The 27,260-nt window shown below is 32.5% G+C and overlaps 1 protein-coding gene across 4 annotated transcripts in view; it reads left to right on the forward strand.

Annotated features, from left to right (window-relative positions):
• LOC126812021 (cytohesin-1) overlaps positions 1–27,260 on the forward strand; it is a 53,493-nt gene that overhangs the window by 1,735 nt on the left and 24,498 nt on the right. For 3 of the 4 annotated variants that reach the window (XM_050538178.2, XM_050538177.2, XM_050538179.2), the window contains exons 2-4: positions 2,508–2,581; positions 3,377–3,441; positions 17,647–17,713. In XM_050538178.2, the coding sequence (XP_050394135.1) occupies positions 2,508–2,581; positions 3,377–3,441; positions 17,647–17,713 (206 nt within the window). Of the gene's footprint in view, positions 1–2,507; positions 2,582–3,376; positions 3,442–14,151; positions 14,574–17,646; positions 17,714–27,260 lie in introns of those variants that run through there. The other variant, XM_050538180.2, reaches the window with a different exon arrangement.

Raw genomic sequence — 27,260 nt, forward strand, 5'->3', positions numbered from 1 at the left:
AAATTTAAAATCATTAGAAATGCAATAGCATTTTAAAGTGGGAAGTTTGATAAGTCACTCCCAAACTACAAAACATATACATTATACAAGTAGAATATAGGAAGAACACTATAATTACACACAAAATAAAATAGAATGCAGTTGCAAGTTAAAAATAATAAGTATGTCATCAGTTGAATATTATGGTTCCTTCAGTGTGCAAAATAAATGAGTTTTCAGTTTAATCTTAAAATTTTCAACATTTTTACACATCTTTATATCAAAAGGCAGATTGTTCCATAAAAGACATGCAGAATAATGAAAAGTACGTTTCATGGATTCCGTTTTGCATTTTTGAAGAAAAAGAGATTTACTGGTCTGTGAACGGAGCAAGATATCCGTTTTGGAAACAAGAGATTTTTCAATAAAATGGAAATTTAGATAAAGTGGAGTATTAAATGTAATAATTTTGAATGATAAGACAATTTTATTGTAAAGAATCCTCTGTGTAAGGGTAAGCCAACCGAGTTTAGTAAATAAAGAGGTGGACGGAGTTTCAATCGGTGCATCAAGAATAGCTCTTGCTGCCCTCTTTTGTAATTTTAAAAGAATGTCTAATCTACTTTTGGTAGCATTTCCCCAAATAATAGAGCAATAATCAAATATTGGTAGTATGTAACTGTTATAAAACAAAATTCTTGTCTCTTAAGGTAAATGATCTTTTATCTTATTTAGGAGAAATATTTTTGATGCAAGTTTTTTAGACATATCTGCTATCTGTGCTTCCCAATTAAGGTCTTGGTCAATTTGAATTCCAAGTAATTTTGCGGTAGTAACCGTCTCAATTTTCTCACCATGGAGTGATAAAGTTAGGTTTTTCTGATTTCTTTTGTGTTTTGTTGAAATCAGCATTGATTTTGTTTTCGAAGGATTGATTACCATCCCATTGTTTTCACACCATTTAGCAACCAAATAGAGATCATTTTGGAGATTTTTGGCGATGGATAAAATATCTTTGTAGATACAGATTTAAAATATCGATAATCGCGCAATTATAGGTACATGTAGTCACTTGTACGAAGAAATTTATAAAAGATAATTCTTATCACAGTATTTATTACAACTCGTGTTTCGGCCTAGCTCGTTAACTGTAATTAGACAGAAAAGTCATTATACTCACACATTTTGTTTATCATGCAAGATGCTACCGCTTATGGAGAGAGGAAATAGTTTCACATGATACTCAGAGTTGTGCCCCTTCTTTTACTCTTATTTATTGCGTCTGCTCTGTTTCTAAATCTCAAATTAGGACGTTAAACCCCATTGCATTTCATTTCTAAATATCAATCGCCCAGTAAAATATATATACATGTATTAAGCAACAATATAAGACATTTTCTGCGCAAAACAACAACAAAATAAAATGTTATTGTAAATGGGATGCGGAATCTGTTTCATGTGATCAAAAGGAAATAAATACATTTTACTCATTATTGATTTTTCTTGTCATCAGTGACAAAGATATGTCTCAGTGGGGACAGTTCTGTCTTCCAAATGCACAATGTTGTTGATTGAGTTTCGACACATTAGTTTTGGTATGGAATGCTATTATGTTATCAATGAAACAAATTCTACATGTATACATAATGATATTACAGCATAACCTCACATATAATTTGTTATTCATATTCAAATTATGAATGTTTTCTAAACAGTTTTAAGTAAAAATATTTTGCTGATATTATTGATTATAGACTGGCGGATGGTCGGCAATCATCGTTACTTGAAACCGGTATCAACTGGCAGCCCTAATAATAGAATTTAATTGTTTCTCAATTAGCAGTGGTGTATTGTGGAAAGGTGGATCGTGATACATCAATTCAGTGATATATTAAAGATACATTATGGAAGATTAGATAAAGAGCTGGCAGTTCTCACTATAATAGTTAAAAACTTGATTGTCTAGATAATGTAAAATGAATATGCTGAAAATTTCAGTCAAATTGCTCCATGAACCAAGATATTAGTGATTGAATTTTAGGCCTAGCCTTGATCATCATTACTAAAGTCGGTACGATAAAAAACATAGCCTGGATTATCCATTTTTGGATTTAATCATCAATGGATTCAAATCCAGTGAAAATCCGACACATAAGATGGCATCGAGAGTTGATTAAGGTCTTTTCATGTTAATAAATGTCTAATTAATAGTTTATATAACAATTCAGGCCTAAAGAAAGACCTGCAATAGGCAGGAAGTCACTAATTGTGATGGGTTTTTTGTCAACAATATCTGCACACAATATCTGCACATTGTAGTTATTATAGGGATGGCAGTTATATCAAGCCATTTAAGTTAATTTAGTTCCAAGAGCATGCCAACTGGGCTGTAGATTATAGTCAACTAGATACAAGGTAACAACTACCCTGATTATACATACATGTAGTGGTAATGTAATCCTTAAAATATTATTGGTAATATCATTCACTTTGTTCATGCATAAATTAAATTGTTTATTCTTTTCTAGAACTTCCATCTAATGATAGAACACTACTATATAGTATCAGAGATAAGAAAAGGCAGCTCATAGATGAAATTCAGGTAAATTATAAATTGAATGATTAAGTATGCCAAAGGGTGTGGATGAGGACTTCATTGGTGCGGTCATTTAAAGGACAAGTCCCAAATACATTTTGATAAAACACAAACTTTTAGTTTGTTTGAAAGGATTGGTCTCAAGTTTTTAAATCCTGCACTTTGTAAGTGCCTGGATAAACATGCTGAAGTTATAGTCGTAAATAGTCATAAAGTTCCTTAAATGAGAAACTTGACATCTTTAAGCTACTCTAGCCATTATTTCCAAATGACTCAAAGCCCAGACTCAGACTTCTTGTGGTTGAAAGAACAACAGAGAAATAAGCCATGGCATTACCTTTGGGGCCTGACCCGATTTCCAACTGAGTAGAGGTTTGAAAGTTTTCTTTTGCTTACAGGACGTGTGTTTTCACATTGTTAAATTCACATTATTACATACAATTTAGGCCCTGGCTCACTAACCAGGAGGTCCGGAGTTTAATCCCAGTGTTGTCATATAAAGTTCCTCAGGATTTTTCAGTCTGTCTGGTTTCCCCTTGTCAGTAGTTCAGAATAGAGGTCATGGAAAGCGTTCGGATGGGACAAAAAAAAAACTGTGAAGTCACATCATTGGCATTTACATAAAAGAACATTTGGCAATTGGAATTTGAAGAAGAGTTTGCAGTCTGAGAAAAATGGCCGTCATATATTGCATGGTGTTTGCCCTTCTTCATCAGCCTGGTTGGTGCAGAAAAATAAGATGTCAAAACCCATTTTATTTACATATAATTTCTACATAAAGGTTGTACTTTATTGTTACAGGAGCTTAGAAGAGAAATTGAGGAGGTCACCTCTGAGCTGGAGGCAATGGATATTGAAGATGACAAGTGAGTAGTTGAATTAAATACAACTAGTGACATAAATAGGATTAATCATGCACCTACATGTAGGAGAACTCAATTAAATGTTCTGGAATTGAATCTCAATCGAGTAAAACAGAGGATTTTAGGTTCCAACCTGGTTAGAAATTCTAGTACAACCACATCATGGCTCTTCTCTCACCATCTCGATTATGGGGACTGACAGATTTGTGACAGGAATGAATTCTGTGTCTGTCAATTCAGAACATTCTAGACTTGTAATGGAGTTCACAGTATGTGATAATACAGGATCAGTAATTCGGTATCTAATATGAATTAGGCATGGTCTGGAAGCTACTCTAATGCTTCTGTTGCACAAATAAAATTGCAACTTACCTCCCTTTGTCAAAATAAAATCCAAAGTGGTGGCATTGATCCATACTTCTACCTTCCATCAGTACATCAGCTATGCTGCAAGGTCATGCGTTACTCATGGGAATGGCTTTTATTTGCTTCCATAATTTTAGCACCCACCCGTTTATATTTTCCCTGCTGCTTCTGAATTGTCATGTTCGACTATCAGTAAATAATTTACATTCAAATTGTATAGAATTTACATCCATTTTCTATTTAACCAATGCATTTTGTTACCATATCTGTCTATTCAACCTTTGGTATTAAGAAACACTGTAGGTATCTAAATGTACATTATATCGGCTTGCCGAATAAAGACTGGCCAAACTTAAACTCTGCATTGCTAGATTTTAGCTGAATGAAAACCAGGATGTCCCACATAGATTGAACAAATTTCAGCTTTAGAACTTAATTAAAGGGCCAGTCTACCAAAGCGGACACACACACACACACTTTCTCGAAAACTGGCCTTTTAAGTTATGAAGAGGAAAATTGTTCCAGATAAACAAAGCATGCTATTTATTCATTAAAAAGGGCATCTTTTAGCCAATTTTTTAGGGATATGATTGAAGTTATCACAGCAATGACCATCCAAACCTACATAATCGTTAAATTTATGTTTATCAAGAATCACATCAATACAGCTTGGTTATTTCTTGAATTACATAAGTGCTGGGATCTTTCACTAGTACCAGTACATATATCTCATAGAATATATGCTAATTTGTCATATCATGGGGCATTTTGTCATGGATTAAAACTTTTTATAAGTCAACTAACAGTTATATTTCAAATTTAGGAGACTCTATTAGAGCTGGGCAATATTTCGGTTTTTCTATATAAAACCGTCACAGAAATAAAAAACATCAAAAATACTGTCTTCAGAAAAATATTTAAAAAAAGAACATATCTCGATATATCGCGGTTTTGATTTTTCTGGATGATATTTAACATAAATATTGAAAAAATTTCTTCCTTTTTATGTTATTTATGATATTTTATTGTTTAATGATGATTAAATAGCAATAAGTAACGTTAAACTCAAGAGTGTTCATTCCACAAAGTTAGCAAATGCCGATAAAAAGCTTTGTTTACGTCACGTGACTTCTTGCTCATTTTCCACCCGATCATTACCGTTAGAATTATCTCTGCTTCTATTCAATTTCTTGACGAATGCTTTGATTTTCAAAAGGAATCATAGATTTTCAGATTGAATTGAATTTTAATAAAGAAGAAATATAAATAATGCCAATTATAGAGTTCCGGTAGACTGATTATCATTCAGCGTCGGACGTGTCATGCCATCCGTGATCCGGAAAAAAATAGTTCACTAAATAAATCAGTGAACACTTTTTGACATAGTACTTACGTTTGATAGTATAATTTAGTATTTTTGTATTGCATAATGCATCAATCTGATTAAAACACAGATCCTATTTCATTTCGTTTTTATAGTTCAAAATTTTGTTTTACTTGTCTTTACTACACTTGGATCTGGAAGAGTTGTTATCATTGACATGTTCTGAATGATGTGAGCTATTAGCCAATGAAACGGTCTGTTATGACGAGCTTTATGCATGTTTTGCACGGAACTGTTGGTAACCCAATAGTAGCATCAAATGTCTGACATAATAGGGTCAAAAGCTGCGCGTATGACCTCTGACTCGACCTCTCGCTACAACCGGTCAGATCTTCATGTATTGTAGGCCATCGAAAGTATAAAAAAACCGAAACGAAATATAGATCTGTATTTTAATCAGATTGCATAATGCATTTTCAAGAAGGCATACACTTGAATGAGAAAGAATGAGTTTGCTATGGTAAATGAATAGCACCCAATGATTCCAATCAAACCCGTATGGGTAGTTATAAATAACATGCACGGCCAAAAAACACAAGCTTTTTTTTTAAATGTTTTTTGTGCCGGCTTCATGTAAATATTCTTAATTTAAATAAAATATCATAATTAATATGCTGTAAATTAAAATTGTAATAAACAACATAGATCAATATTTTTAGCAAGTCTTCATGGCTATAGATAGATCTGTGTTTGAACCAGCTCATTAGATTTTGTTTATAAATTCAGTACTTTATTTATGCTAAAAACTTTTAATAATATTGACTAGAAAGTGTCAAGTGAATACTCCCGGGTGTATTTCCAACACAGTTATTAGATATTTTTATTTACGTTTAAAAAGCGATAAATGGAATTTATTGACATTTTATAAAATATCATGATATAGTGATTATATCGCGATATTTTCAAAATATATCACAATATCTGTTTCCAGGGATATCGCCCAGCTCTAGACTCTATACTATATCATGGTCAAGATTATTCTTTCAAAATTATTGATTGTGCAATGTAAATTGTGCCATGGAAAATTAAGTTGTGTTAAATCCTATTTACATTGAGAATCACACACAAGGCTAGGCAGATCACCCTTCTTGACAAATAATCATTGAATAGAAACCATGATTATATTGGTTACAAGATCTGCTGTTTACCATCTAGACCACTCGTCTCCCAAATTGACATTATTATTAGCGGAAAGACTTTTTACATATGGTATTACATTTTCTTACATTGGAGAAATAGGTACTTGTATCATACAATAAATGATATACACATATTATTGCACAAATAATCTAAACATATGAAATAAATATCAACACAAATCAAAATTATTCATTGTGCTGTATTGGGATCTGGTTTAGAAACCAAAAGATTAATTTAGCTTATAGACCTTCTGAAAGATGGTGTAGGCTACATGTAGCTGATAAAAATTGAATGATTGAATTACAAACAAATCTTCAAATCTTTATGATTTTTAGAATAATGATAGCTTATGGTACTATATGCAGTCATTATTATTTACGGTGAGTGATCGCTCTTCAGCGCCTGCCGCTCACCTGAATGTCGATCGAGGGGAGTTTTTTTTCCCTCTCCTTAAAACTGAAAATCGCTCTCCTTTACAAAGTCATGGGGGACTTATTATGTTTATGAAAACAAGAATGACCCCCCCCCCCCCCCTAACATGCAGTTATTGATCTTCAGAACCATTTCCCATACACACAACTAATAATTCTCCTTAATATCAGATCGCTTTCCTTAATTTCTAAATCATTCTTATTGAAACTAGGAAAGCTTTTTTATGGGAGCGATTTTTTCAATTTCTTGATTAAGGGGAGCTTTTTTCGGCTCTCCTCTAAAATACAAACAACAACGACTGACTATGTCTAAATACGGTATAAAAAGGTCTCCAAAACATTAAGCGTCATTTCAAATAGGTTCCGTGTTATATCGTTAATATAGAAATTGATAAGAATCAGTAGGATTTGGATTCTCATTATCGAGTTAATTACTAATTGTAGGACTGTACTATGCACCATACAACCCAGCAACGCACCATAGGACAAACTAAAGCATCAATGTGAAACACAAAGGCTACACTTTACAAATCTCTACATTCTAGTATTATTATGGCAAATAAACTAAATGTTAAGATATAGGAACTAGTTCATCCATTTGGAAAGTAGATTTTTATCTGAAAATGTCATTGAAATGTTATAACTGCCTACATACATGTATAAGATGTATTAGAATTTATCTAAACATGTTTTATCCTTGAACTTTACAATTACAGCCAGTGATTAGTTTTGCATGTAGTAGAATAAATGTAATATGTGTTAAATCCTATTTACATTGAGAATCACACACAAGGCTAGGCAGATCACCCTTCTTGACAAATAATCATTGAATAGAAACCATGATTATATTGGTTACAAGATCTGCTGTTTACCATCTAGACCACTCGTCTCCCAAATTGACATTATTATTAGCGGAAAGACTTTTTACATATGGTATTACATTTTCTTACATTGGAGAAATAGGTACTTGTATCATACAATAAATGATATACACATATTATTGCACAAATAATCTAAACATATGAAATAAATATCAACACAAATCAAAATTATTCATTGTGCTGTATTGGGATCTGGTTTAGAAACCAAAAGATTAATTTAGCTTATAGACCTTCTGAAAGATGGTGTAGGCTACATGTAGCTGATAAAAATTGAATGATTGAATTACAAACAAATCTTCAAATCTTTATGATTTTTAGAATAATGATAGCTTATGGTACTATATGCAGTCATTATTATTTACGGTGAGTGATCGCTCTTCAGCGCCTGCCGCTCACCTGAATGTCGATCGAGGGGAGTTTTTTTTCCCTCTCCTTAAAACTGAAAATCGCTCTCCTTTACAAAGTCATGGGGGACTTATTATGTTTATGAAAACAAGAATGACCCCCCCCCCCCCCCTAACATGCAGTTATTGATCTTCAGAACCATTTCCCATACACACAACTAATAATTCTCCTTAATATCAGATCGCTTTCCTTAATTTCTAAATCATTCTTATTGAAACTAGGAAAGCTTTTTTATGGGAGCGATTTTTTCAATTTCTTGATTAAGGGGAGCTTTTTTCGGCTCTCCTCTAAAATACAAACAACAACGACTGACTATGTCTAAATACGGTATAAAAAGGTCTCCAAAACATTAAGCGTCATTTCAAATAGGTTCCGTGTTATATCGTTAATATAGAAATTGATAAGAATCAGTAGGATTTGGATTCTCATTATCGAGTTAATTACTAATTGTAGGACTGTACTATGCACCATACAACCCAGCAACGCACCATAGGACAAACTAAAGCATCAATGTGAAACACAAAGGCTACACTTTACAAATCTCTACATTCTAGTATTATTATGGCAAATAAACTAAATGTTAAGATATAGGAACTAGTTCATCCATTTGGAAAGTAGATTTTTATCTGAAAATGTCATTGAAATGTTATAACTGCCTACATACATGTATAAGATGTATTAGAATTTATCTAAACATGTTTTATCCTTGAACTTTACAATTACAGCCAGTGATTAGTTTTGCATGTAGTAGAATAAATGTAATATAATCAACAAATCCATGTTAAAAATCTCTACAAAGAATTCCAACTTACAACACATGTGATAGTAAGGCCACTTCATGAAATTTATATGTGATTTTTCATTTTGGTAATTATCAGCCAAAGACCGCATTGCAATAACATACTTTTCTGCACCTACCAGGTATTGCAATACTATTCTGAACACAGGAGTATTGTCTTTGTCATAAAACAGTACTCTGTCACTTTGAGCCTTCATAAACACAGCTAATTTTCTATGTTTCATCACGAAATTAAACAAATCAAAAGTGAAAATATGTTCTGTGCCTAAAAGTTGACCCTGTGAATTCCCAATTAAAAAAATGAGAAATTGATTACAGAAACCGAAATGCCTGTTGAAAAATGAGCTACAGGTACTGCAATCTTCAGTAAATTACCGGTAGTACTATTTTGCTGATTCATTCAGTGTGTTAATTTTATAATATTAATATAGTGGGTTTTTTTATAACTGTTTTTCTTTTTAAGAACTTTTAGAATAGAAAGATTCAGAATTAATGTTTAATGAATTATAAATAAAACTTGTCATTATGGTATTCAAGAGGTGATTCTATTCTCATATTTAATATAAAAAATCAGTTATTTAAAAATAATTTATCAATAGCTATAGAAATTTAAAAATTCAGTATTAATGTGTCAGGAATTGTTTTTTTAAAGATTTTGTGTTATTATAATGCATGTTGTGATAAGAATGACTCATATTGGTGTAAAGTTGCTAATTGTTTAATAATAGAAAAGAGTCTTTGTTTTTTATGCTTTGATTACCACGCCCTTTTTACTGTGTCTGTCACATGAAAGTGGTATCAAATATTGACATAAGCTTTAAGAATCAATGATTATGCCATTATAGGGTCAATCTAACCTATTTCACAATGAAACATATTTTAATTTTTCTTTGTTGAACAGATATCAGAACCAAACAGCAGCTGTTAGCCAGTTTTAATGATTATATTTTATGCAATCACCTTTTATGTACATGTATGCTGGTATAATTATCTAGTGTGAGATACAGGCATAGATTTACTTAAATACTTGTGAGTCCTAGGTCAAACTCGTTAGTGGGCCCCCTAATTTATAAATGTTGGCGTGTTTCAGTATCCAATATATGTGTGCCTATACTTATTATACAGGAACCCCATAATCCTGACCCTATATTGTAATACCTGGTGTATACTTGAAACAGGGTTATATGCTAAGTAACTAATTAGTGTCAGTGGGCCCCCTGCCCTATCCCTATTGGTTTAATCCGGCCCTGGTGAGATATTTTCAATCTAATTTCTCATTTTCTTGTTCTATTTGTTTAATACATTGTAATTGGTAAAACCCTTCTTCTCCCATGACAAAGTATCAGTTTCCTGGCTAGATGAGAGGTGAGGTTGGGTCAATTCAATTGAAACTCCAGACTTCTGATGCTGTGTAAAAGCAAATTATTTTAGTTTTTCTGTTTGTAAATACTGAAAGAAATTGAAACATTTTTGGACTGATATTCTTTTTGAGATTCTACTTTAACAATATTGTAGTGACGAGAGATTCACAATCCCTCAAATGACAATCAGCAGTTTTAATTGATGCCGCTGGCCACTGTAAATTTAAACTTAATTTTCAACACTGTATTTCATTTCCATGGATTATTTTCCGTAGAACGCTATTAACTAAAAAGATTGACATCTGAACTCTGAAGTAGGAACCATGTTGGCTAATCGGGTAAGACACTGGCTCGCTAACCTGGAAGTCGCAGGTTCGCTCCTGGTTTTGGCCAAGAAAGTTCATCAGGATTTTCTGGTGGGACAGATGTGACAGAAAACAGGGGCGTGCACATAAAATATCCCTTGGCAGTTGGAATTCGATATAAGAGTAGGCGTAGGGACACTGTCCGGGCAATATTTCCCTTATTGCACACTGTATGACGTATGCCAGACTTCCTTAGCCCAGTAGGAGTAGAACAGTGTCACATTAAACCCCATTTCAATAATTTGGAAACAGACATAGATTCGGAAACTTCTGTTAAAGATTTTATATAGGATTGACGGAAATGTCATTATGAGGAGATTACCTTCCATATGTAGATATTGGGGAATGTGATTTATGATATTAAATAATGACGACAGTGTGTAAGATCATGATATCTTGACCTTTAGTCTTGATGAACGGAAATCTCTGATTTCCTACATAATTTTCTTCCTATTAAGTATGATGCCAAATTTGATGAAAATTGTCATTACATTTCATACATGACTTCCTAATCGAATTGATATGTATTCTGACTCAAAATATTTCATTAACAGATATATCACAACAGTGTATATAAGGGTGAAGACCATTACATTAAAAATCCTCTCTCTTTGATTTAAAATTCTATTATGATAACTCAATAATTGGAAAATTAAATATTTTCTTAAGGGATGTTAATGCTTTGTTCATATGGGTGAACCATGGTGCCTGGTCTTAATCCTATTTGCCGGTATGACTTTGATTGGGACAACATTTTACACAGGAATTTGAAAAAGCTAAAACAGTGTTAAATATGATAATAAAATGTGAAATAGAATAAGGATAATCTATCAAGAAACACATAACGGTACAGTGGGATTATAAATGAAATGAAACTTAATGAACATCTATGTAGTTGTTGTAGTTAGTTTATGGAGAACAAAATAATTCATATTAATTCCAATATACTTCTTTGTTTGACTATCTGTTGGATTTTTGGCGAGATAAAATTATGAAGTTCATAATAATTTTGCATTCTTAGTTAGAATGGAAAGATTCTAAATCTTGTCTGATTGAAAGCATTATTTTATGATAGACCTACATTGGCATTCAGTAATTGAACTGGGTAAAGTTATATGATTTACTGTATATACTGTTTAAATCTGGGCGACATTTCAACTAGGATTCACTATAAAAATATTCTTGTCTGTAACAATCTTGCTTTCTTAATGTGATAAAGAGATGCCTATGTAGGACCCAAGGGCCTAGTGATCAGAATGCCAGTATTGCATATTAATTTATTAAGGCCATCTTTAAGGGCAATATTGGTGTCAGTCATTATCACATATGCGAAGAGCTGGTTAAACACATTCCAAATATAATTTTAACACAGAGATCATTGCTACGATAGCTGAGTAATAATACAGGTTTCCTGAATCGGAAGTGACGAACGCCAAAGGAAAACATGAGTGTTAAAAATATATTTGGAATGTGTTTAATTAGTTCTATCACATATGTGATAATGACTGACACCAATATTGTCCTTTAAGGCCATTAGTGGCATCTCTAATGGTTAGTAATGATAAAGTTCTGCTATTGTTGGATACATATATATGCATATACCCTATAAATTTTTAAACTGTATTAGTTCTATAATAAAGACTAAAGAATCCTGGTGGAAATTCCACTCATATGTAAACAGTAAGTGTATTCCATAGAATTGTGTCCTGTGCAAGGCTCCTGTTTTAGTCATATTTACTAGTCTTGACTGACTGGAAGTGAAATTTACCTGCTGAAGAACTGACCCGTCAATTAATTTGCATGCAAAAAATTATGATTTCAAAATTATTGTCCCCCATCTTTCGAAGAAAGCAGAGGACTGTTAAAATAAGTTTGTCTGTCTGTCTGGACAACTGTCTGTCCTGTCCGTCACACTCCTTCTAATTGAGCTAGAATGTTCAAACTTGGTGCAGCTGTTTGTTAGGCGAATGTCTTGATGGAGTTCTAGTTTGAGCATTTTCTGCTCAGGGTAAGCAGAGCTATTCAATTTGATTGGTTGATGCTTTGGGACACAATAACTTTGGTTCTAATTAAGTGATAGTTCATCACATCAATACCTTGACTTAGTTTGGTTATGAGACCATTTTCGGCTCAGGATAAGCTAAGCAATAAGCAATTGGATTGGTTCTAATCGTGTGAGAGGGATGAAAAATTTTGAGTATAGATTCATTATATCAATACACTAAATTCAATGATGAGAATCTTCTGCTTACACTAAGTAGCAATAAGCAATTTGAATGGTCAAGATTTTGTAATATAACAACGTATACATGTAGATGTTATTTAGGCGAATGTCTTGATTGAGTTTAATGGTTAATATTTCCCATTAAAGCTAAGCAGAGCTTAGCAATTTCTTTGGTCAATGCTTTGGGACATAACTTTTATATTACCAGTTACTTCAAACGCTGAGTTTGATAGTGAATATTTTATGCTTAGACTAAGCATAGTTAATCAGTTTGATTACTCGATAACTTGATAGTTTTGAAAAAGATAAATGTGCAATTAATTAACATGTCATCTGTTTATTTTGGGATTTTGGCATGGGACATCAGCTAGGGTTGGCTTGTTTAACCTTAAAACACATTCCGTTCTGTGTAAAATTATGTTTAAATATATATATATTTAAATTTAGATAATGCTAAAAAATTGTCATGTTCTTTGTAAAAGACTATCTTGCTAATCTGAAGTAATTTGAAGTGAAAACCTGGTTGTGTGTGTATTTTAAAGTGTTTGTAGATGATATAGTAAGTTTCCGAGTAAATATTGGTCTCTAACCTGTTGATTGTATTTTAAAGTATAGTATCATCTAAGTAGTAACATTATACAGCAAGTTTTCAGTGTAATATAAAGCACATCTGTTCATGAATATTATATTCATAATTATGTATATTTGATCTTTTCAACTATTCAGTACTTATAAGAAAAATATAAATTACTATTGATTTAATTTGACTTGGCCTTGTTAAGGTTTGTGTGAAGGTAACATGTTGTAAGGGAATATATAGTATAGTAAGATGATGAGGTGTATTGGCTGACGACAGGTGGACCATGTTATCAATGAGCTTTGGATGAAATGTATATTTTTCCCTCCATCTTTTCACAGTTACTTGTACTTTCAGCATTTAGTTTCTCTGGCAGTGTAAAATGTATTTATAGAAACGTGTGCTATATCTCTCAGGCTGCTAATGGAACCTTCTTTCACGTGGCTAGTTGGGCTTTGTGATAGTATGACTGTATGGTGGTGAATAGTGAAAGCATGGATCATTAAGTCTGTGCCTGGAGTATAGGAGATGTGTATACATGTATTATGAATCATTTATTTAATAGCTGGATTAATCTATTCTAATTATTTTATATAGAGCTTGTTTTCTAAACTTTGTCTGTTCACAATACAAATCACACTGGCTATATATATAAATATAGTGATAAATGGTTTGTAAACTGTACATGTGTATAAGTTATAGGCTGGTACACAGTTTTAAAAGATATACATGTACTATGGATTAATGATTGTTCATTTTCAAGAATACTTTTAACAGGTTAATGATCCTATTGTCAATTCAGAAATAATATGTATGACATCTTTAGGAGTGATGTCATAATTCATAAGTTTTTGATGTAACACTTAGTGTGAATGTTTTTCTTCAGCTTATTATAGATTGTGTGGGGTTTTTTTTGTATTCAGTACAATTCAGTGTATTGCATGTAATATTATGGATCATAATCAATTGAGATTTTATGACAAATTTGTTTCAACTTCCTTGTGTTTGGAATCGTAAAGGAAGAAGGATCATATTGTATCAACAGTATAGGATTAACAGTGTTTAGTCATATTAAGTTACAACTGTGGTACATGTATGAGAACATATATGTCCGATTCTACTAATAATAACTGTGGAATACATGTAGCTTCTGATATTACTTCTGTTGGTGGACAATGTATTGCCATAAGACAAAATATGAGGTAAAGTCACATAATGTATCATTTAACATGTCAATCATTACATTTTCTGATACTTTTTGGCCGTATGCTGAGTTCTTATCATATTCTTAAAGCTGCTGATCATCAATTGAGGGACTTTGAACCCCTTACAAACTACATCATTGTGAAAGATGAATCCCTAAAAGTAATAATGTCAGTCCAAAAATTGTTCAATTCCATTCAGTATTTACAAAGATATGATAAATTAAGAAGTTTGCAACATTCGGCATCCTCTGTAGATGATATATAAACATTTGATTGCCATCTTCTTAATCCAACTGAATTTAACGTTGATATATTGGTTTTCTTTTCTTATTTAAATGATAAATAATCCTTTTAGTACATTTTCGAGTGGATTAAACCTTTAAAATTGTCTGAAAAATGCAAATGATGATCGCAGCTTTCAGTAAAAGTCAACCGAGTACTGTATTAAGATTTAGAAGCAAAATGAACAAAACTACGTTAAAGATAGTAACTCAATGTGAAATATTCAAATTCTAAATATTAATATTTACAATCAATTATAAAGCATAAGATCCAGTCAACATTGCTTATGAAAAAAAGGTATGACTTAATTAAAATTATGAGCATGGCACAACAATTAGATTAAAAGAAAGTCATTTTCTGTTTGTAATCTCAAGTATATAAGTAAAAGTGTTTTATTTAAAATTTCTGCTTTGCACAAGGTAAAGAAAATAGATAAGAATTACAAGGTTATCAAGTAATGTGTTGTTTTTACACCTTTACTGTTGAAAGTTTGTAGATAAAAATATCACTATATGTGTCTTAGAATAAATTAAATTTAGTATAAATATTAGCCACAGGTGTAGTGCTACTTCAGCTTTAAATAACTTTTTATCTTTACTTTCTCCTCTTATCATACCTGGCTAAACTTAAAGTAGCAGCCCCAGGTTTCATAGAACAAGGAGCAGTCCCAGATCTGTGAAAATAGAATTGGGTTAACTATGTACACCAAAATATGCCAACAAAGTCTATTTACCTTTTCTGAAAATTTATAAAAAAAATCAAAATATTGAGCCATGCTGAATTGTTCATCAAATCTACATAACAAGGTTATTTAACTAGAGATTTAAGGGATTATATTCTCCAGTTGTTTGAGGGACTTGATAATCACAAAAATTATTAATGACCATTATAATAACCTAAGCAAGTGCATAGACTTTTAGGGATCCAAGAAACTATGAACAATGACACTTTTTTTGTATTGGATTTCATCATCATCATCTGTTTACTCGAATAAATCATAAACAGGAAATAATATTGATCACCCAATTTTCTATACTATTTTAGTAAATAACTCAGTATATTAATTATACTTAAAGATGGATTAGATATTAATTAAAACTGACAGCTAGTAGTCAAAAATACACCAAATTAAAATGTCTTGTGAATAGTTCATATTTTAGGCTGTTAGTGTTAAACTTTATGTAATGCCATGGCTAATCTTGCTCTGACGTCTTTTCTGAACTCTTCTGATAATATAACGGAAATGGCCTGATTTATTTTCAACAAAATATGTTGGGTCTAATTTTGTAACATTAAATATGGCTTTCAATGAATCTTGAGGACTAAATGTTGAACCTCTAAAAGATGGGTACACCCAGGAAATAAGGGTGCACAAAGACAAAAGTTAAGCCTGGAGGTGGGATGGGAGCTGGGGAGTTTGCACCTTTGCACAACCCTTCTATATCTACCCCAGTTTAATAACCTAGAAATCTAATATATTCACAACATGTATATTTAACTGAAATTTACTCTGATGAGAAAATCTTTAGATGAGGACATATTAAATTTAACTAAGACCGTATGAAAAAGTAATATCTCCATGAAATTATAATTTCTAAAATCTACTTCAAAATCTTTTAGGTACTTTGAATTTTGAGTTTGTTGGGGACTTTCCAAATTTTAGTAATTAAATATGAACTAAATGTGATATAAATTATCATTTAAAGATTTAGAGGTGATAAAAATGTGTTTGGTTTGTAGTTACTGTAAGTGCAGTGCTTGTCTGCAACTACTGAGGTTGGTAATTGGCAAGAATAACCATGTAGTCATTCGGATGGTACATGTACCGGTATATAAAACACTCCTTTTATTCCATTGGCAGCAAGTAAAAGATACCTTGACAGTTTGAAATTGAAATAAGGGTAAATCAAATTGCTGCTGTTAAAACAAATTTTCCCGAATTGCACTCCATGACGTATGACGTAACGTCGTAACTCTTTTGATGCAGAAAAGTAAGGTGTTAAACCCAACTTCATTTGCCCATTTTGTACATGAAAGTGATAGTGTATGGTTGCTTGACTAACCTCATCTTTGTAATTGGAAACAAGGTCAGTCATTAATGCAAGTGTCATGATTTCAATCCTCGACTTGAGACCTAACCTCATGGGTTTTCTCCAGCTTCTAAAGTTTTCCTTGATAACCAAATTATTGAAATAAAGATGCACCATGTGTTAGTCCCAAAATGACTTAATTTGTGGTAATTGCATCTCGGCCATCTTCTAAGTCATTAGGGGAAAATGAAATGACCAGAGATGACCTAATTTTGCTTGGACATATAATTATAAACCCCATACCTCAAATTTCATCAGAAATGTCATCAATATTACTAAAATTAGAGATTTGAAGCAACACCAAAGAGTTTATTGGTGGAAATCAAATAATTTACTACATTAGAACAAATTTGGATATTGGATATTTTGTTCATTATTGAACTGGTCATACTTGTACATGTATGTTGAAGGGTCATTATGGGAGATAAAATAAAGATTTGACAGTTCTCGCTATAATAGTTAAAAAAAATAGATAACGTAAATAGAATATGCTGAAAATGTCAGTCAAATTGCTCCATGTATCCCAATTCGCTAAATATTGCAGACTAGCGAAAGCATTGAGAGTTGATTATGGTCTGGATAAGTTAATTAATGTCTAATTAATAATTTAGATAACATTTCAGGCCTAAGAAAGACCTGCAATAAGCAGATTTAGCTCTTGCATAATCTATGTTTAAACATGTTCATTTCTTTTACAGCAAACCAGATCCAAAAGCCAAACAGATTTCCATTGGAAAGAAGAAATTCAACATGGATCCCAAAAAGGTAGAAACATTTTGAAAAACTACACACTGTGTTTGATGGGGGAGGTTTCAAACTTTTTTCATATTTGGAGGAGTTTGGGCAGTCTAATGGTGTAACACATGCTTGCTAGATCACAATGTCTGTCATTGGGTCAAGTGACATGGTTTTGATTCCCTGCATGCCAGTGACAAGGAGCAGGATCGCTTGTCCAACCTCCTGGGTTTTTATCTGGGTCCTCCAGTTTCCTCCCACAGCAAAAAAATTCTAAGTACAAGCAAATTTTTGAAATAAAATTTAACCATATGTTTGTCCCTAAATGACCTGGTTTGTGTCAAGTTAACATTAAACCCATCTCTCTCTCTCTCTCTCTCTCTCTCTCTCTCAATTTCAATGCAGTTTCAATTTGATAAAATTACTAAATTCATGAATGTAGCAATTGTTTTATATCTGTGTTAAGTTAAGAACAGCCTTCTGCTATATATTATCTTGCTGTTGAATTGAACAGATGACAAATTCTCTTCTAAATAACATTGCTGATTCAGCTTTCGTCTTTACAATGGTTTTAAAGTGAGAACAGTTTGATAAAAATTAAACAAAATACTATTAATCTGACATCTGTCTATTATACATTCAAGTGCAATTGAGTAAAAAAGAAGTTTACTGATGATATTTCCCTTATTAGTATAGAGGTGGACATTATTAATTATTATTATAGGCATGTACATTGTTAATATAGGCATGTACATTGTTAATATAGGCATGTACATAATATAGACATGTACATTGTTAATATAGGTGTGTACATACAGTGGACTCTGTCACTTCCGATATCTGAATACTATGGCATTCTGTGAAATCCTTCATCATTTTCATGTCCCGATTTATTTCTTTATTATTTCAACCAAAAAAGTTTTGAGTAGTCTGTATTCTGAATATTCTGAATTAAGACATCAATCAGCTGTACCGTAACACGATTTGCGTTGAATTATCATTGGATAATCTGGCCTTCAATCAGTGGGTGTTAACCGACAAGTAATCACCAATCAGTTATTGTTGTTGGTCTTTGTTGATTACTTGTACGTTGTAAATTTTATAATCTCTTGTTAGAGCGCTTGGTACATGTATTTCATTTGAGTTTTCCACATCAAATACAGCGACATTATAATATATATAAATTGCCAAAATGAAGAATCACTATCATTCAAATATTGTGTTCTAATGTGTGATCGTCCTGCGCCGCAAAACGAGCCCGTACGGATTTGCCATTGGATGTCAAGCCGCAAATTATAGCAGATTTTGAGGAAGTTCCATAGATGCTTCCGTGTAGACAGGAATTACCCATAATTCTTTGCGCTATCAGTATCACCATCTTGTATGGCAACCCGCGGTAACTATGTATGGTCAGAGGTCGCAGTCATGCAAAAATCTGCATTTTTCACACAATTTTTTCAAAATAAACGCAAATATTGACGGACGCTGCATAATTTACATGCGAAAAATTTCCTGGCAAGAGTATAATTAGGTTATTCTACGTTGTAGTTTGTACACTACATCATCTATTTATGTGCTTCACACGGCATTCACATTTCGCTACTGTAGTTTTTGCAGGCTTTTATATTTCCTCTTATTTCATTCATAATCGCTAAGTTCATGGCAGTACGCTTCTATACATAGCTATTCTGAGACACCCCCTATTTTGCCGCACTGGAAGCAATAAAGCACATTTTGATACAAGATTTTGGATTGGCTAGAAAACGATAAACTGTTTACATTCAGCCGATACGGTTTGCTCTTTACTTCCCATCGAAGTGAAAGATTGAAATGTCTGTGCCGTCAACCATAGATATGCCGTCAACTTTAAGTCTTCATCCAGTATTAATAAAATAAGGATGCTTAAAATAGGGTTGTTCACATAACGGTTTTACTTGCTTCTATTGAATATTTTGAGAGGCTCTAAAGTCACGCAGATGAAGAGGGCAAAAACACATAATTTTGTAATGTCTGCATATTTTTACGCAACTCGAAATTGATCCACTGCAAACTCTGTGTACGCTGTCCTTATATTAGTGCAGCACCATACAACACAAATTATCTTTTGAATGCAAAAAAAAAACCTGTTAAAACCGCTAAAAAACTATAAGAAACCATATTATAATAGGCAGTAATCAATATGTTCATTAGCTGAAACATCGTCTTATCTGTCACTCCAATCATATCTTGTGTACAAAATTACAAAATGGCTAACGAATAGCGATGTCGGTACCACTTCTTACTTCAATACACGTCGCTTCAGCAACTAACCTGTCACGCTTGATCCATATGAATAATGTGATATAAGAAATGATTTTACTCAAACTCTAAATTTGAAGACATCAACAGAATGACGCACAAGTGGTTTGTACGCGCCCGAAGTAAAAACATAATAATTTTATGTAATAAAATTTTGAATGTACAGAAAGATTTATTATCATATTTTAAGTTCTTGGTATTCGAAGGTGCATTAAAATAATACTTCTGGTATTCGAGGTACAATAATACTTCTGTTATTGAGACAACTGAGTATTCCGTCATGCTGTATAATGCAACATATTATATCGATCCCGTACGATGTCGAAACTGACAGAATCCACTGTAAATGTGTGTACATTATTATAACACATGACTCTGGCGATATTTTGATACACATGTAGATGTGCACATAATTAATACACATGTGACTTACACATTATTAATACACATGTAAAAGTGAATATTAATAGTTTAATACACATTGATTTGTGCATTATTAATACACATGTAGATGTGTACATTACTGTAGATGATTTATAAACTTTTTGATGTGCACATTATTATGAAATTAGCAAAAAACATGACAGCTGCATATACATGGCCTCAGTTCTTTAAGTTTGAAGTTTGGCCCACATTTCCAGGGTACTTTGAGCATGTAAATTTAGTTTTCATTATAGAAATTTGAAGAAGACCATTCAGTGTACATGTAGGATGCATGTTAGTTGACTTTCTTTTACAGACTTGTATAAATGTAATGAGTTCTTGTTATCTACAAACAACATCTGTTGCCATATTGGAAAAAAAACCTACACCTCAGACTAACTATTATTCATATTAAAGAGACTAATAATAGTTCAACTTAGAAATCTTAGGGTGTACTGTAGTTGTTATGTTTTGTTCTTTTGAAACCGTAAAACTCTAAAATGATATTTTGGATTTGGATATATCCAAATATGCAAGAAGAAGGTACATGTATGATGAAAGTTGTACTCTGTTCTGTTGGCCTTCTACGATATGGTTTATTGTGGAATCAAATGTTAGATATGACTATTTTACACAGACATTCTAGTCTAGATATGAAAACAAATGATAATGCCTCAACAAGCCAGATCATTAACATTCATATCGAAAGTTGAAAATATGTAATTAAATTTAAAGAATATTGTTATTATGTATTCTTGTACATACATGTATGTACCATAATAATGATAATGTATTTATATAGCGCCTATTATCCAGTAAACTGCTCAATGGCAGTTGTCTGTCACAGAAATTGATGTTATATATTGAAGTAAAGAGACGAGTGTTACTGTTACCTGCATTTTGCAAGGTCCTAAACCTATATTACATGTAAACCTTTATACCGTCAAATTCTGGGAGTATCCCTTTTATTATACTCCCACATTTTCATGTGAACGTATATTGTTGTCGCCCCTGTCCGTCCGTCCACAATTGTTTGTGAACAGTCTACAGGTCACAATTTTTATCCGATTTCAATGAAACTTGAAATATAGGTTTATCACCCTAAGATCTTGCTTCCTCTTGATATTGGCATGTATCGGACTGTAACTTCATGAATTATGGCCCCTGATTGTACGAAAAATCACGTTTTTAGCTGGGGGGGGGGGGGGTGGATGGCTGAATGGTTAGCATGTGCGCGCTGTACCATAAAGTCTGTCAATGAGTCAATTGGCGTGGTTTCGATTCCCCGGTTGTACGTGACATGGAGTAGGGTCGCCTGTCCAACCTCGTGGGTTTTCTCCAGGTCCTCTGGTTTCCTCCCACTGCTAAAGACCCCTACGCGCAAGCGAATTATTGAAATAAAATTAAAACCATATGTTAGTCCCGAAATGACCTTGTTTGTGTCGAGTGGACGTTAAGCCCCATCTCTCTCTCTTTCACATTTTTAGCTTGTGAACACTGTAGAGGTCACAATTTTTATCCGATTTTGTTTAAACTTGAAATGTATTTTTATAACCCAAAGATCTCGGTTCCTTTCGATATTCGCGCATATCGGACTGTAACTTCCTGAATTATGGCCCCTGATTGTACGAAAAATCGAGTTTTTAGCTTGTGGACATTATAGAGGTCATAATTTTTATCCGATTTAAAAAACCGTTGTAGTATATCACCGTTTTATCCTAAGGATGGCTGAGTTCGAATATGGTATATCAAGGTTGTAGACGCAATAGAGGTCACAATTTTTATCCGATTTTGTTGAACTTGAAATGTAAGTTTATAACCCAAAGATCTTGGTTCCTTTCGATATTTGCGCATATCGAATTGTAATTTCCGGAAATATGGCCCTTGATTGTAGGGAAAATCACTTTCTTTTTAGCTTGTTCTCTATCCATCTCTCGAAAATGTGGGCGTATCCTGCCTGGCAGCCGCTGGTATTTATACTCCCAACATTAATATTTTAGTAGGATACAATTTAATACACATACATGTTTTGTTTTATTAATGGCATACTTCATTTGCTTTCCATCTGATACTTTCATGGTATCACAGGTGTAATGTACATTAAGTTTGAATCAATGTGTGGAGCATGACTTGTTACTCTTCTATTACCTTGACAAAATTCACAGTTCGGTGGAAAAATATATTTTGAGCCACATACTACTGGGTTCAAAGGTTCATCCTTTTAAAAAATAACTACATAACGAAAATAACAAGTAACTGTAATGACAAACATAAAATCACATCGGGTTAGGTAGGCTATTGTACACATACAATTATAACATCTACATATATTACTAACTTTTAAATAGATTTGTCAAAGTTCAAGATGTGATTGGACAATATCTAATCTGATCCAAAATGTATTCATATAATAAGAAACAATCATGAAATATCAAAGGTTTCATTCAGATTTTAACAAAAAGTATATCCAAAAATTTAACACTGTCTTATTTATATATACAGGCTTCGAAATTAGCGGACGCAAAGATGCAAAAAGCGTGATAAAATATGAAAATAGCGTGTTAGATTTGAACTATAATGCAAAGTTTTGTACCTACGGTAATTTAGTTTAAAAAGCAAATTTTAAAACCTGAGTTTTTCTATAGCTTAATTCTCTGAAAAGATTGAAAATGTTTACGATAAAATTTTACATAAGACGCCATTTTGATGTGTATAGAGTATAAGAGTATAGACTCACTTTCCTTTAACAAACTCCCAAGTCTCAACGAATAGACTGGATATAATCGGACATGCGTAACTTAACCAATGAAATAACACATCGTCCCCTTCCCAACAAATTATATATATGCAAAACTGAAACCATGTGATATTATTGACCAATCATGTTATCCCTAACTGTCTTGACCCTAAGATAGCGAATGGGGCCATTTCACACGGTTTACGCAGCCATAACTAAAATACTACTGATGTAGTATTTTGGTATAAACAATGATTAAAGTAGGGGTTTCAGGTCAAAGTTTCAAATGACAGAAAAAATTTTTTTAAAAATATTTTGTGAAAATGTACATAAAATGCTACCCAAATTTTTTTATTTCATCAAAATATTCTAATTAAATCCAAAGTTATGGAATTTTAAAATCCGAGATCGACATCAATAATGTAATCAAAATGCTCTATACCAGTCAATGCGTGGCATGGCACCAAAATAAGTGCTTTTCAGTCATATTTGAGTGACGTCATAAGCGGTATTTTCCCTTCAGAATCGCTAGTACCAATTTTAAAACTGAAATCCGCACGTTATTGTCAGCTAAAATTTATTAAAATCGTAATAATTTGAATGATAATATGTCAAATATTTATAATCTGGATGATACCTCAAGAAAGTTTTTTTTATATTTAGTCGAAATTTGGCAATTTTCAGTCATCAAAACAGATAAATCCCATTTTCTACGGGTCTACTTGTCCGATCACGTGGTATCAACAACCATAATAACCACAAAAATACTATCTATCGTTTGATTGGTTCTATATCAAAATCCCCCGGTAACTAAGGTGCGGATTCACCAATAAAGTGAGTCGTAGCAATGGAAAATCTCAGGCCGCGTGACGTCAGAGCGGTATTTTCCTGCGAGCGTCTCATGTAAACAAACGGTAATTTCGCTTACATTTCGATAATTTTTTAGCCTGAATCTTTGCAGATATTGAGATTGATATTAAACTATTGCAATACAATTGCTAGTAATGCATTTACATAAAATAGTAATTCAGAATCGTAGATTGAAGTGGGCTATATTTCAGCCGCTGGCTGTCAGATTTTACGCTAAAGTCACGTGACCTGAAACCCCTAATTAAAGCATTTTTAAACACAAAAACCAATAAAATACACATTTGTGAACAAGTGGTCCAAACGATCAAATTCTGTTCCAATACTTCCATTTGGCACCAGGCAGAAAAATGTTGTATTAATTTTAGATTGTTTGCGTGATTACAACTACTGAAAGTTTTTGCTTGTAATGTTACACTTTCTTTTTGCTTCTAATTTTAAAAATAACAAAGCAAAAAATTGCTTAAGGTACTGGAAATAAGATTCAAACCCTGAATACATATACATATTTTGTCTGCAGAGAATACTGTATAATTTGTAGTCAGAAAATAAATTAAGGTACATTTATGGACGGCCAAAAAAAAAAATGCTGAGTACTACATTGGTATGTGGAAATTTGTAGGCCTACCTTAAATGTACTATAAATATGAAATGTTGATATAAAAATGTTGACTTATCAATCATGGATAGAGATATTTATTCAGTGGTAGATATTAATAAATGATAAATGTACCGGTGGCTATTTATTATAATTACTTATTCTTATTAAAGTTAATTAAATTTAAATAGATTATATATTTGTACACACAAAATAATTTGATGACAGATATATATTCTAGTTATTCTTAGAAATAGTATTGTCTCTCATAACTTAGATGATAGCGTGTGACATGGTATGAATCCAAGCACCACTTGACGAGGGGTAAGGTAGCCAGCCCAACCTGTGTTTTTCCTCCAGCTCCTCCCACTGGTAAAAAATGACTATGTCTAGTGGATGTTAAAGTTTTGTACACTGTTTTTCTATCATATATAAACTGATAATGAAGAAATAAACAAGTTTTATTCGAGATATTAAGTTGATTTACTGAGACTCTAATCAAAACTGTTTGACTAATCGACTCAGATTGCTGCTCTGATCAGCAAGGGGTCAGAACCAATTTACCACTGCCATAACAATCTGGTGGCTTTTATTTCCAGAACAAATCTTGATGTTCAGATAGAAGTTATACCTTCCCTAAACCAAGATCAATTATCTCTTGGTGTAATTCTAATGGTGTAGTAATCTTAATCTCAGGGGGATTGGAACTGATAAATTGAGTTGATCAAGTGCATTATCTGCTTACTGATTCAAATCTTATGATGTCCTCTCTGTATTATAGATTTTTTTTGTCCCCACCTTTTGGATTTGTATGTCTGTCCATCACACCTTTTGGAACACAACAACTCTGCTTTCTAATTGAGGTATAATGTTCTTGATCAGGTTCAATGATGAGCATTTTCTACGTTGGTTAGGCATTGATAATCAATTTGGTTGGTGTAGACTTTGAAATTCAAATTCTAGTTAAATGAGATGATGAAATTTGCTAGAAATAGCATTAGACTGTATGTACTTGATTACTCAAGCTGACTTTAATCAGAAAACATATATGATGGCCTATTGGCCTTTCAAATTTAGAAAACTTTGTAACGTGAATGACATTTTTTTCTCCTTTCTGGAAGAAAAGATGTTTCAGACAACTTTCAAGGAATTGAGTATATACTTAATGCCTGTTAAAGAAGGTTATTCCTGATTGAAATATTTGGTTAAGCTGATAATGATGAGGCTATATATAAGGTCAGGAAATAAACACGACCTTAGTAACGAGTTGTAGGAAATAATTATTGACATATTAAGCAAGAAATTATCTTGAGATGTTCAATGTTCCACTAATCATATTGGAGAAGATCAGTTTCCAGGGCATATGTTATATATTTGTTGATGAGGTAGAAGGTTAGTGAAATATCTAGACAAGAAACAGGAAGATAATCAATATGAATGGTTTATGTTCAAGTGATCTTTCTACATTTTGAAATTCAGAGAAATAGCCAGTTGTGTATACAATGTATGCTTGATTTAATAAAGTCGGAGATGTTTGGAGGTACACAATTCATGGATTGCTTCATTAAAATTACTGTGGTATTGTATATCCTACAGAAAACAATTTTTATGTTAAACCGCACCCACCAATGCAGCTTTATTTTGACCAATCTAGACAATTATTGGATGTTAGAGTTGGAAATAAGCAACCTTTTGCAAACTGTTTTTAAATGCCTCTTCGCGCATGTATAAAACATTTCAATGCAAAATTTTCCAATTAGACCGTTGATGAGCTCTTAAAGGAGCGAAGTCTCAAACTCAATATTTTCCATAATTTTCGAAATCAAAAACACAAATTAGAATTCAATATTGCTCCAATTCAATCCATATTGATGTTATCCAATATTTAAGTCACAATGAACATTTTAAAATCTGTACACGCCTCGTGTACCCTATCGTTTCGTGCACTAAAATTAATGAACAAAGAAAAACATATATACTAAATTAAAATGCGGCAGTAAATAGTAATGACTGATTCACAAATGATAAAATAATAATAAAAAAACGTGAAGAATGGGATAATTAGGCGTAAAAGATTGTCTTTCAGTTTTTTTAAAAAATTGAATATCAAATTGTATTACTTACATTAATAAGTGCTTTTAGACCCATTTATGGTTAAAAAAAAAATAAAGCAAAACACGCTTTAAACCCCATTCATAACTTGGACCCAGGAAGGTAATTCACTAAATTATTCTTTTTCAGGAGAATGGCTTATATGTTACTGTTTTACTAGGTACCCGGTTTGGTTTAGAACTTTAAATGGCCAAAATATTTGCTACTTGGTCTACTGAAACATGATACTGACAAGCACAAATTCAGGCTTTGTCAGGAACAAATCCACTGGACTGCCAACAATTTGTCTATTTTCTGTGTTTTGTTGATATTTTTTAATATTGGTACCTGTCCAGCACACAGTTAAATATCTCAGATACAACTTCAGTAGTTATTTTCAGACCTAAATATTGAATAAATTTAGTTCTGTTAACCAGTAAAAAGTTCAATCCATGTTGATAATATAAGTATGATATAATATAAAGGTCATAAAGAATCTTCCTGTCAGATTTTCTTGTTTACATCATTATAGTTAATAGTAAGGATTAGCTACAGGCTCACTA

Source organism: Patella vulgata, chromosome 2 (assembly GCF_932274485.2).
Source record: "Patella vulgata chromosome 2, xgPatVulg1.2, whole genome shotgun sequence".
In the NCBI taxonomy this organism is placed as follows: Eukaryota; Metazoa; Mollusca; class Gastropoda; family Patellidae; genus Patella; species Patella vulgata.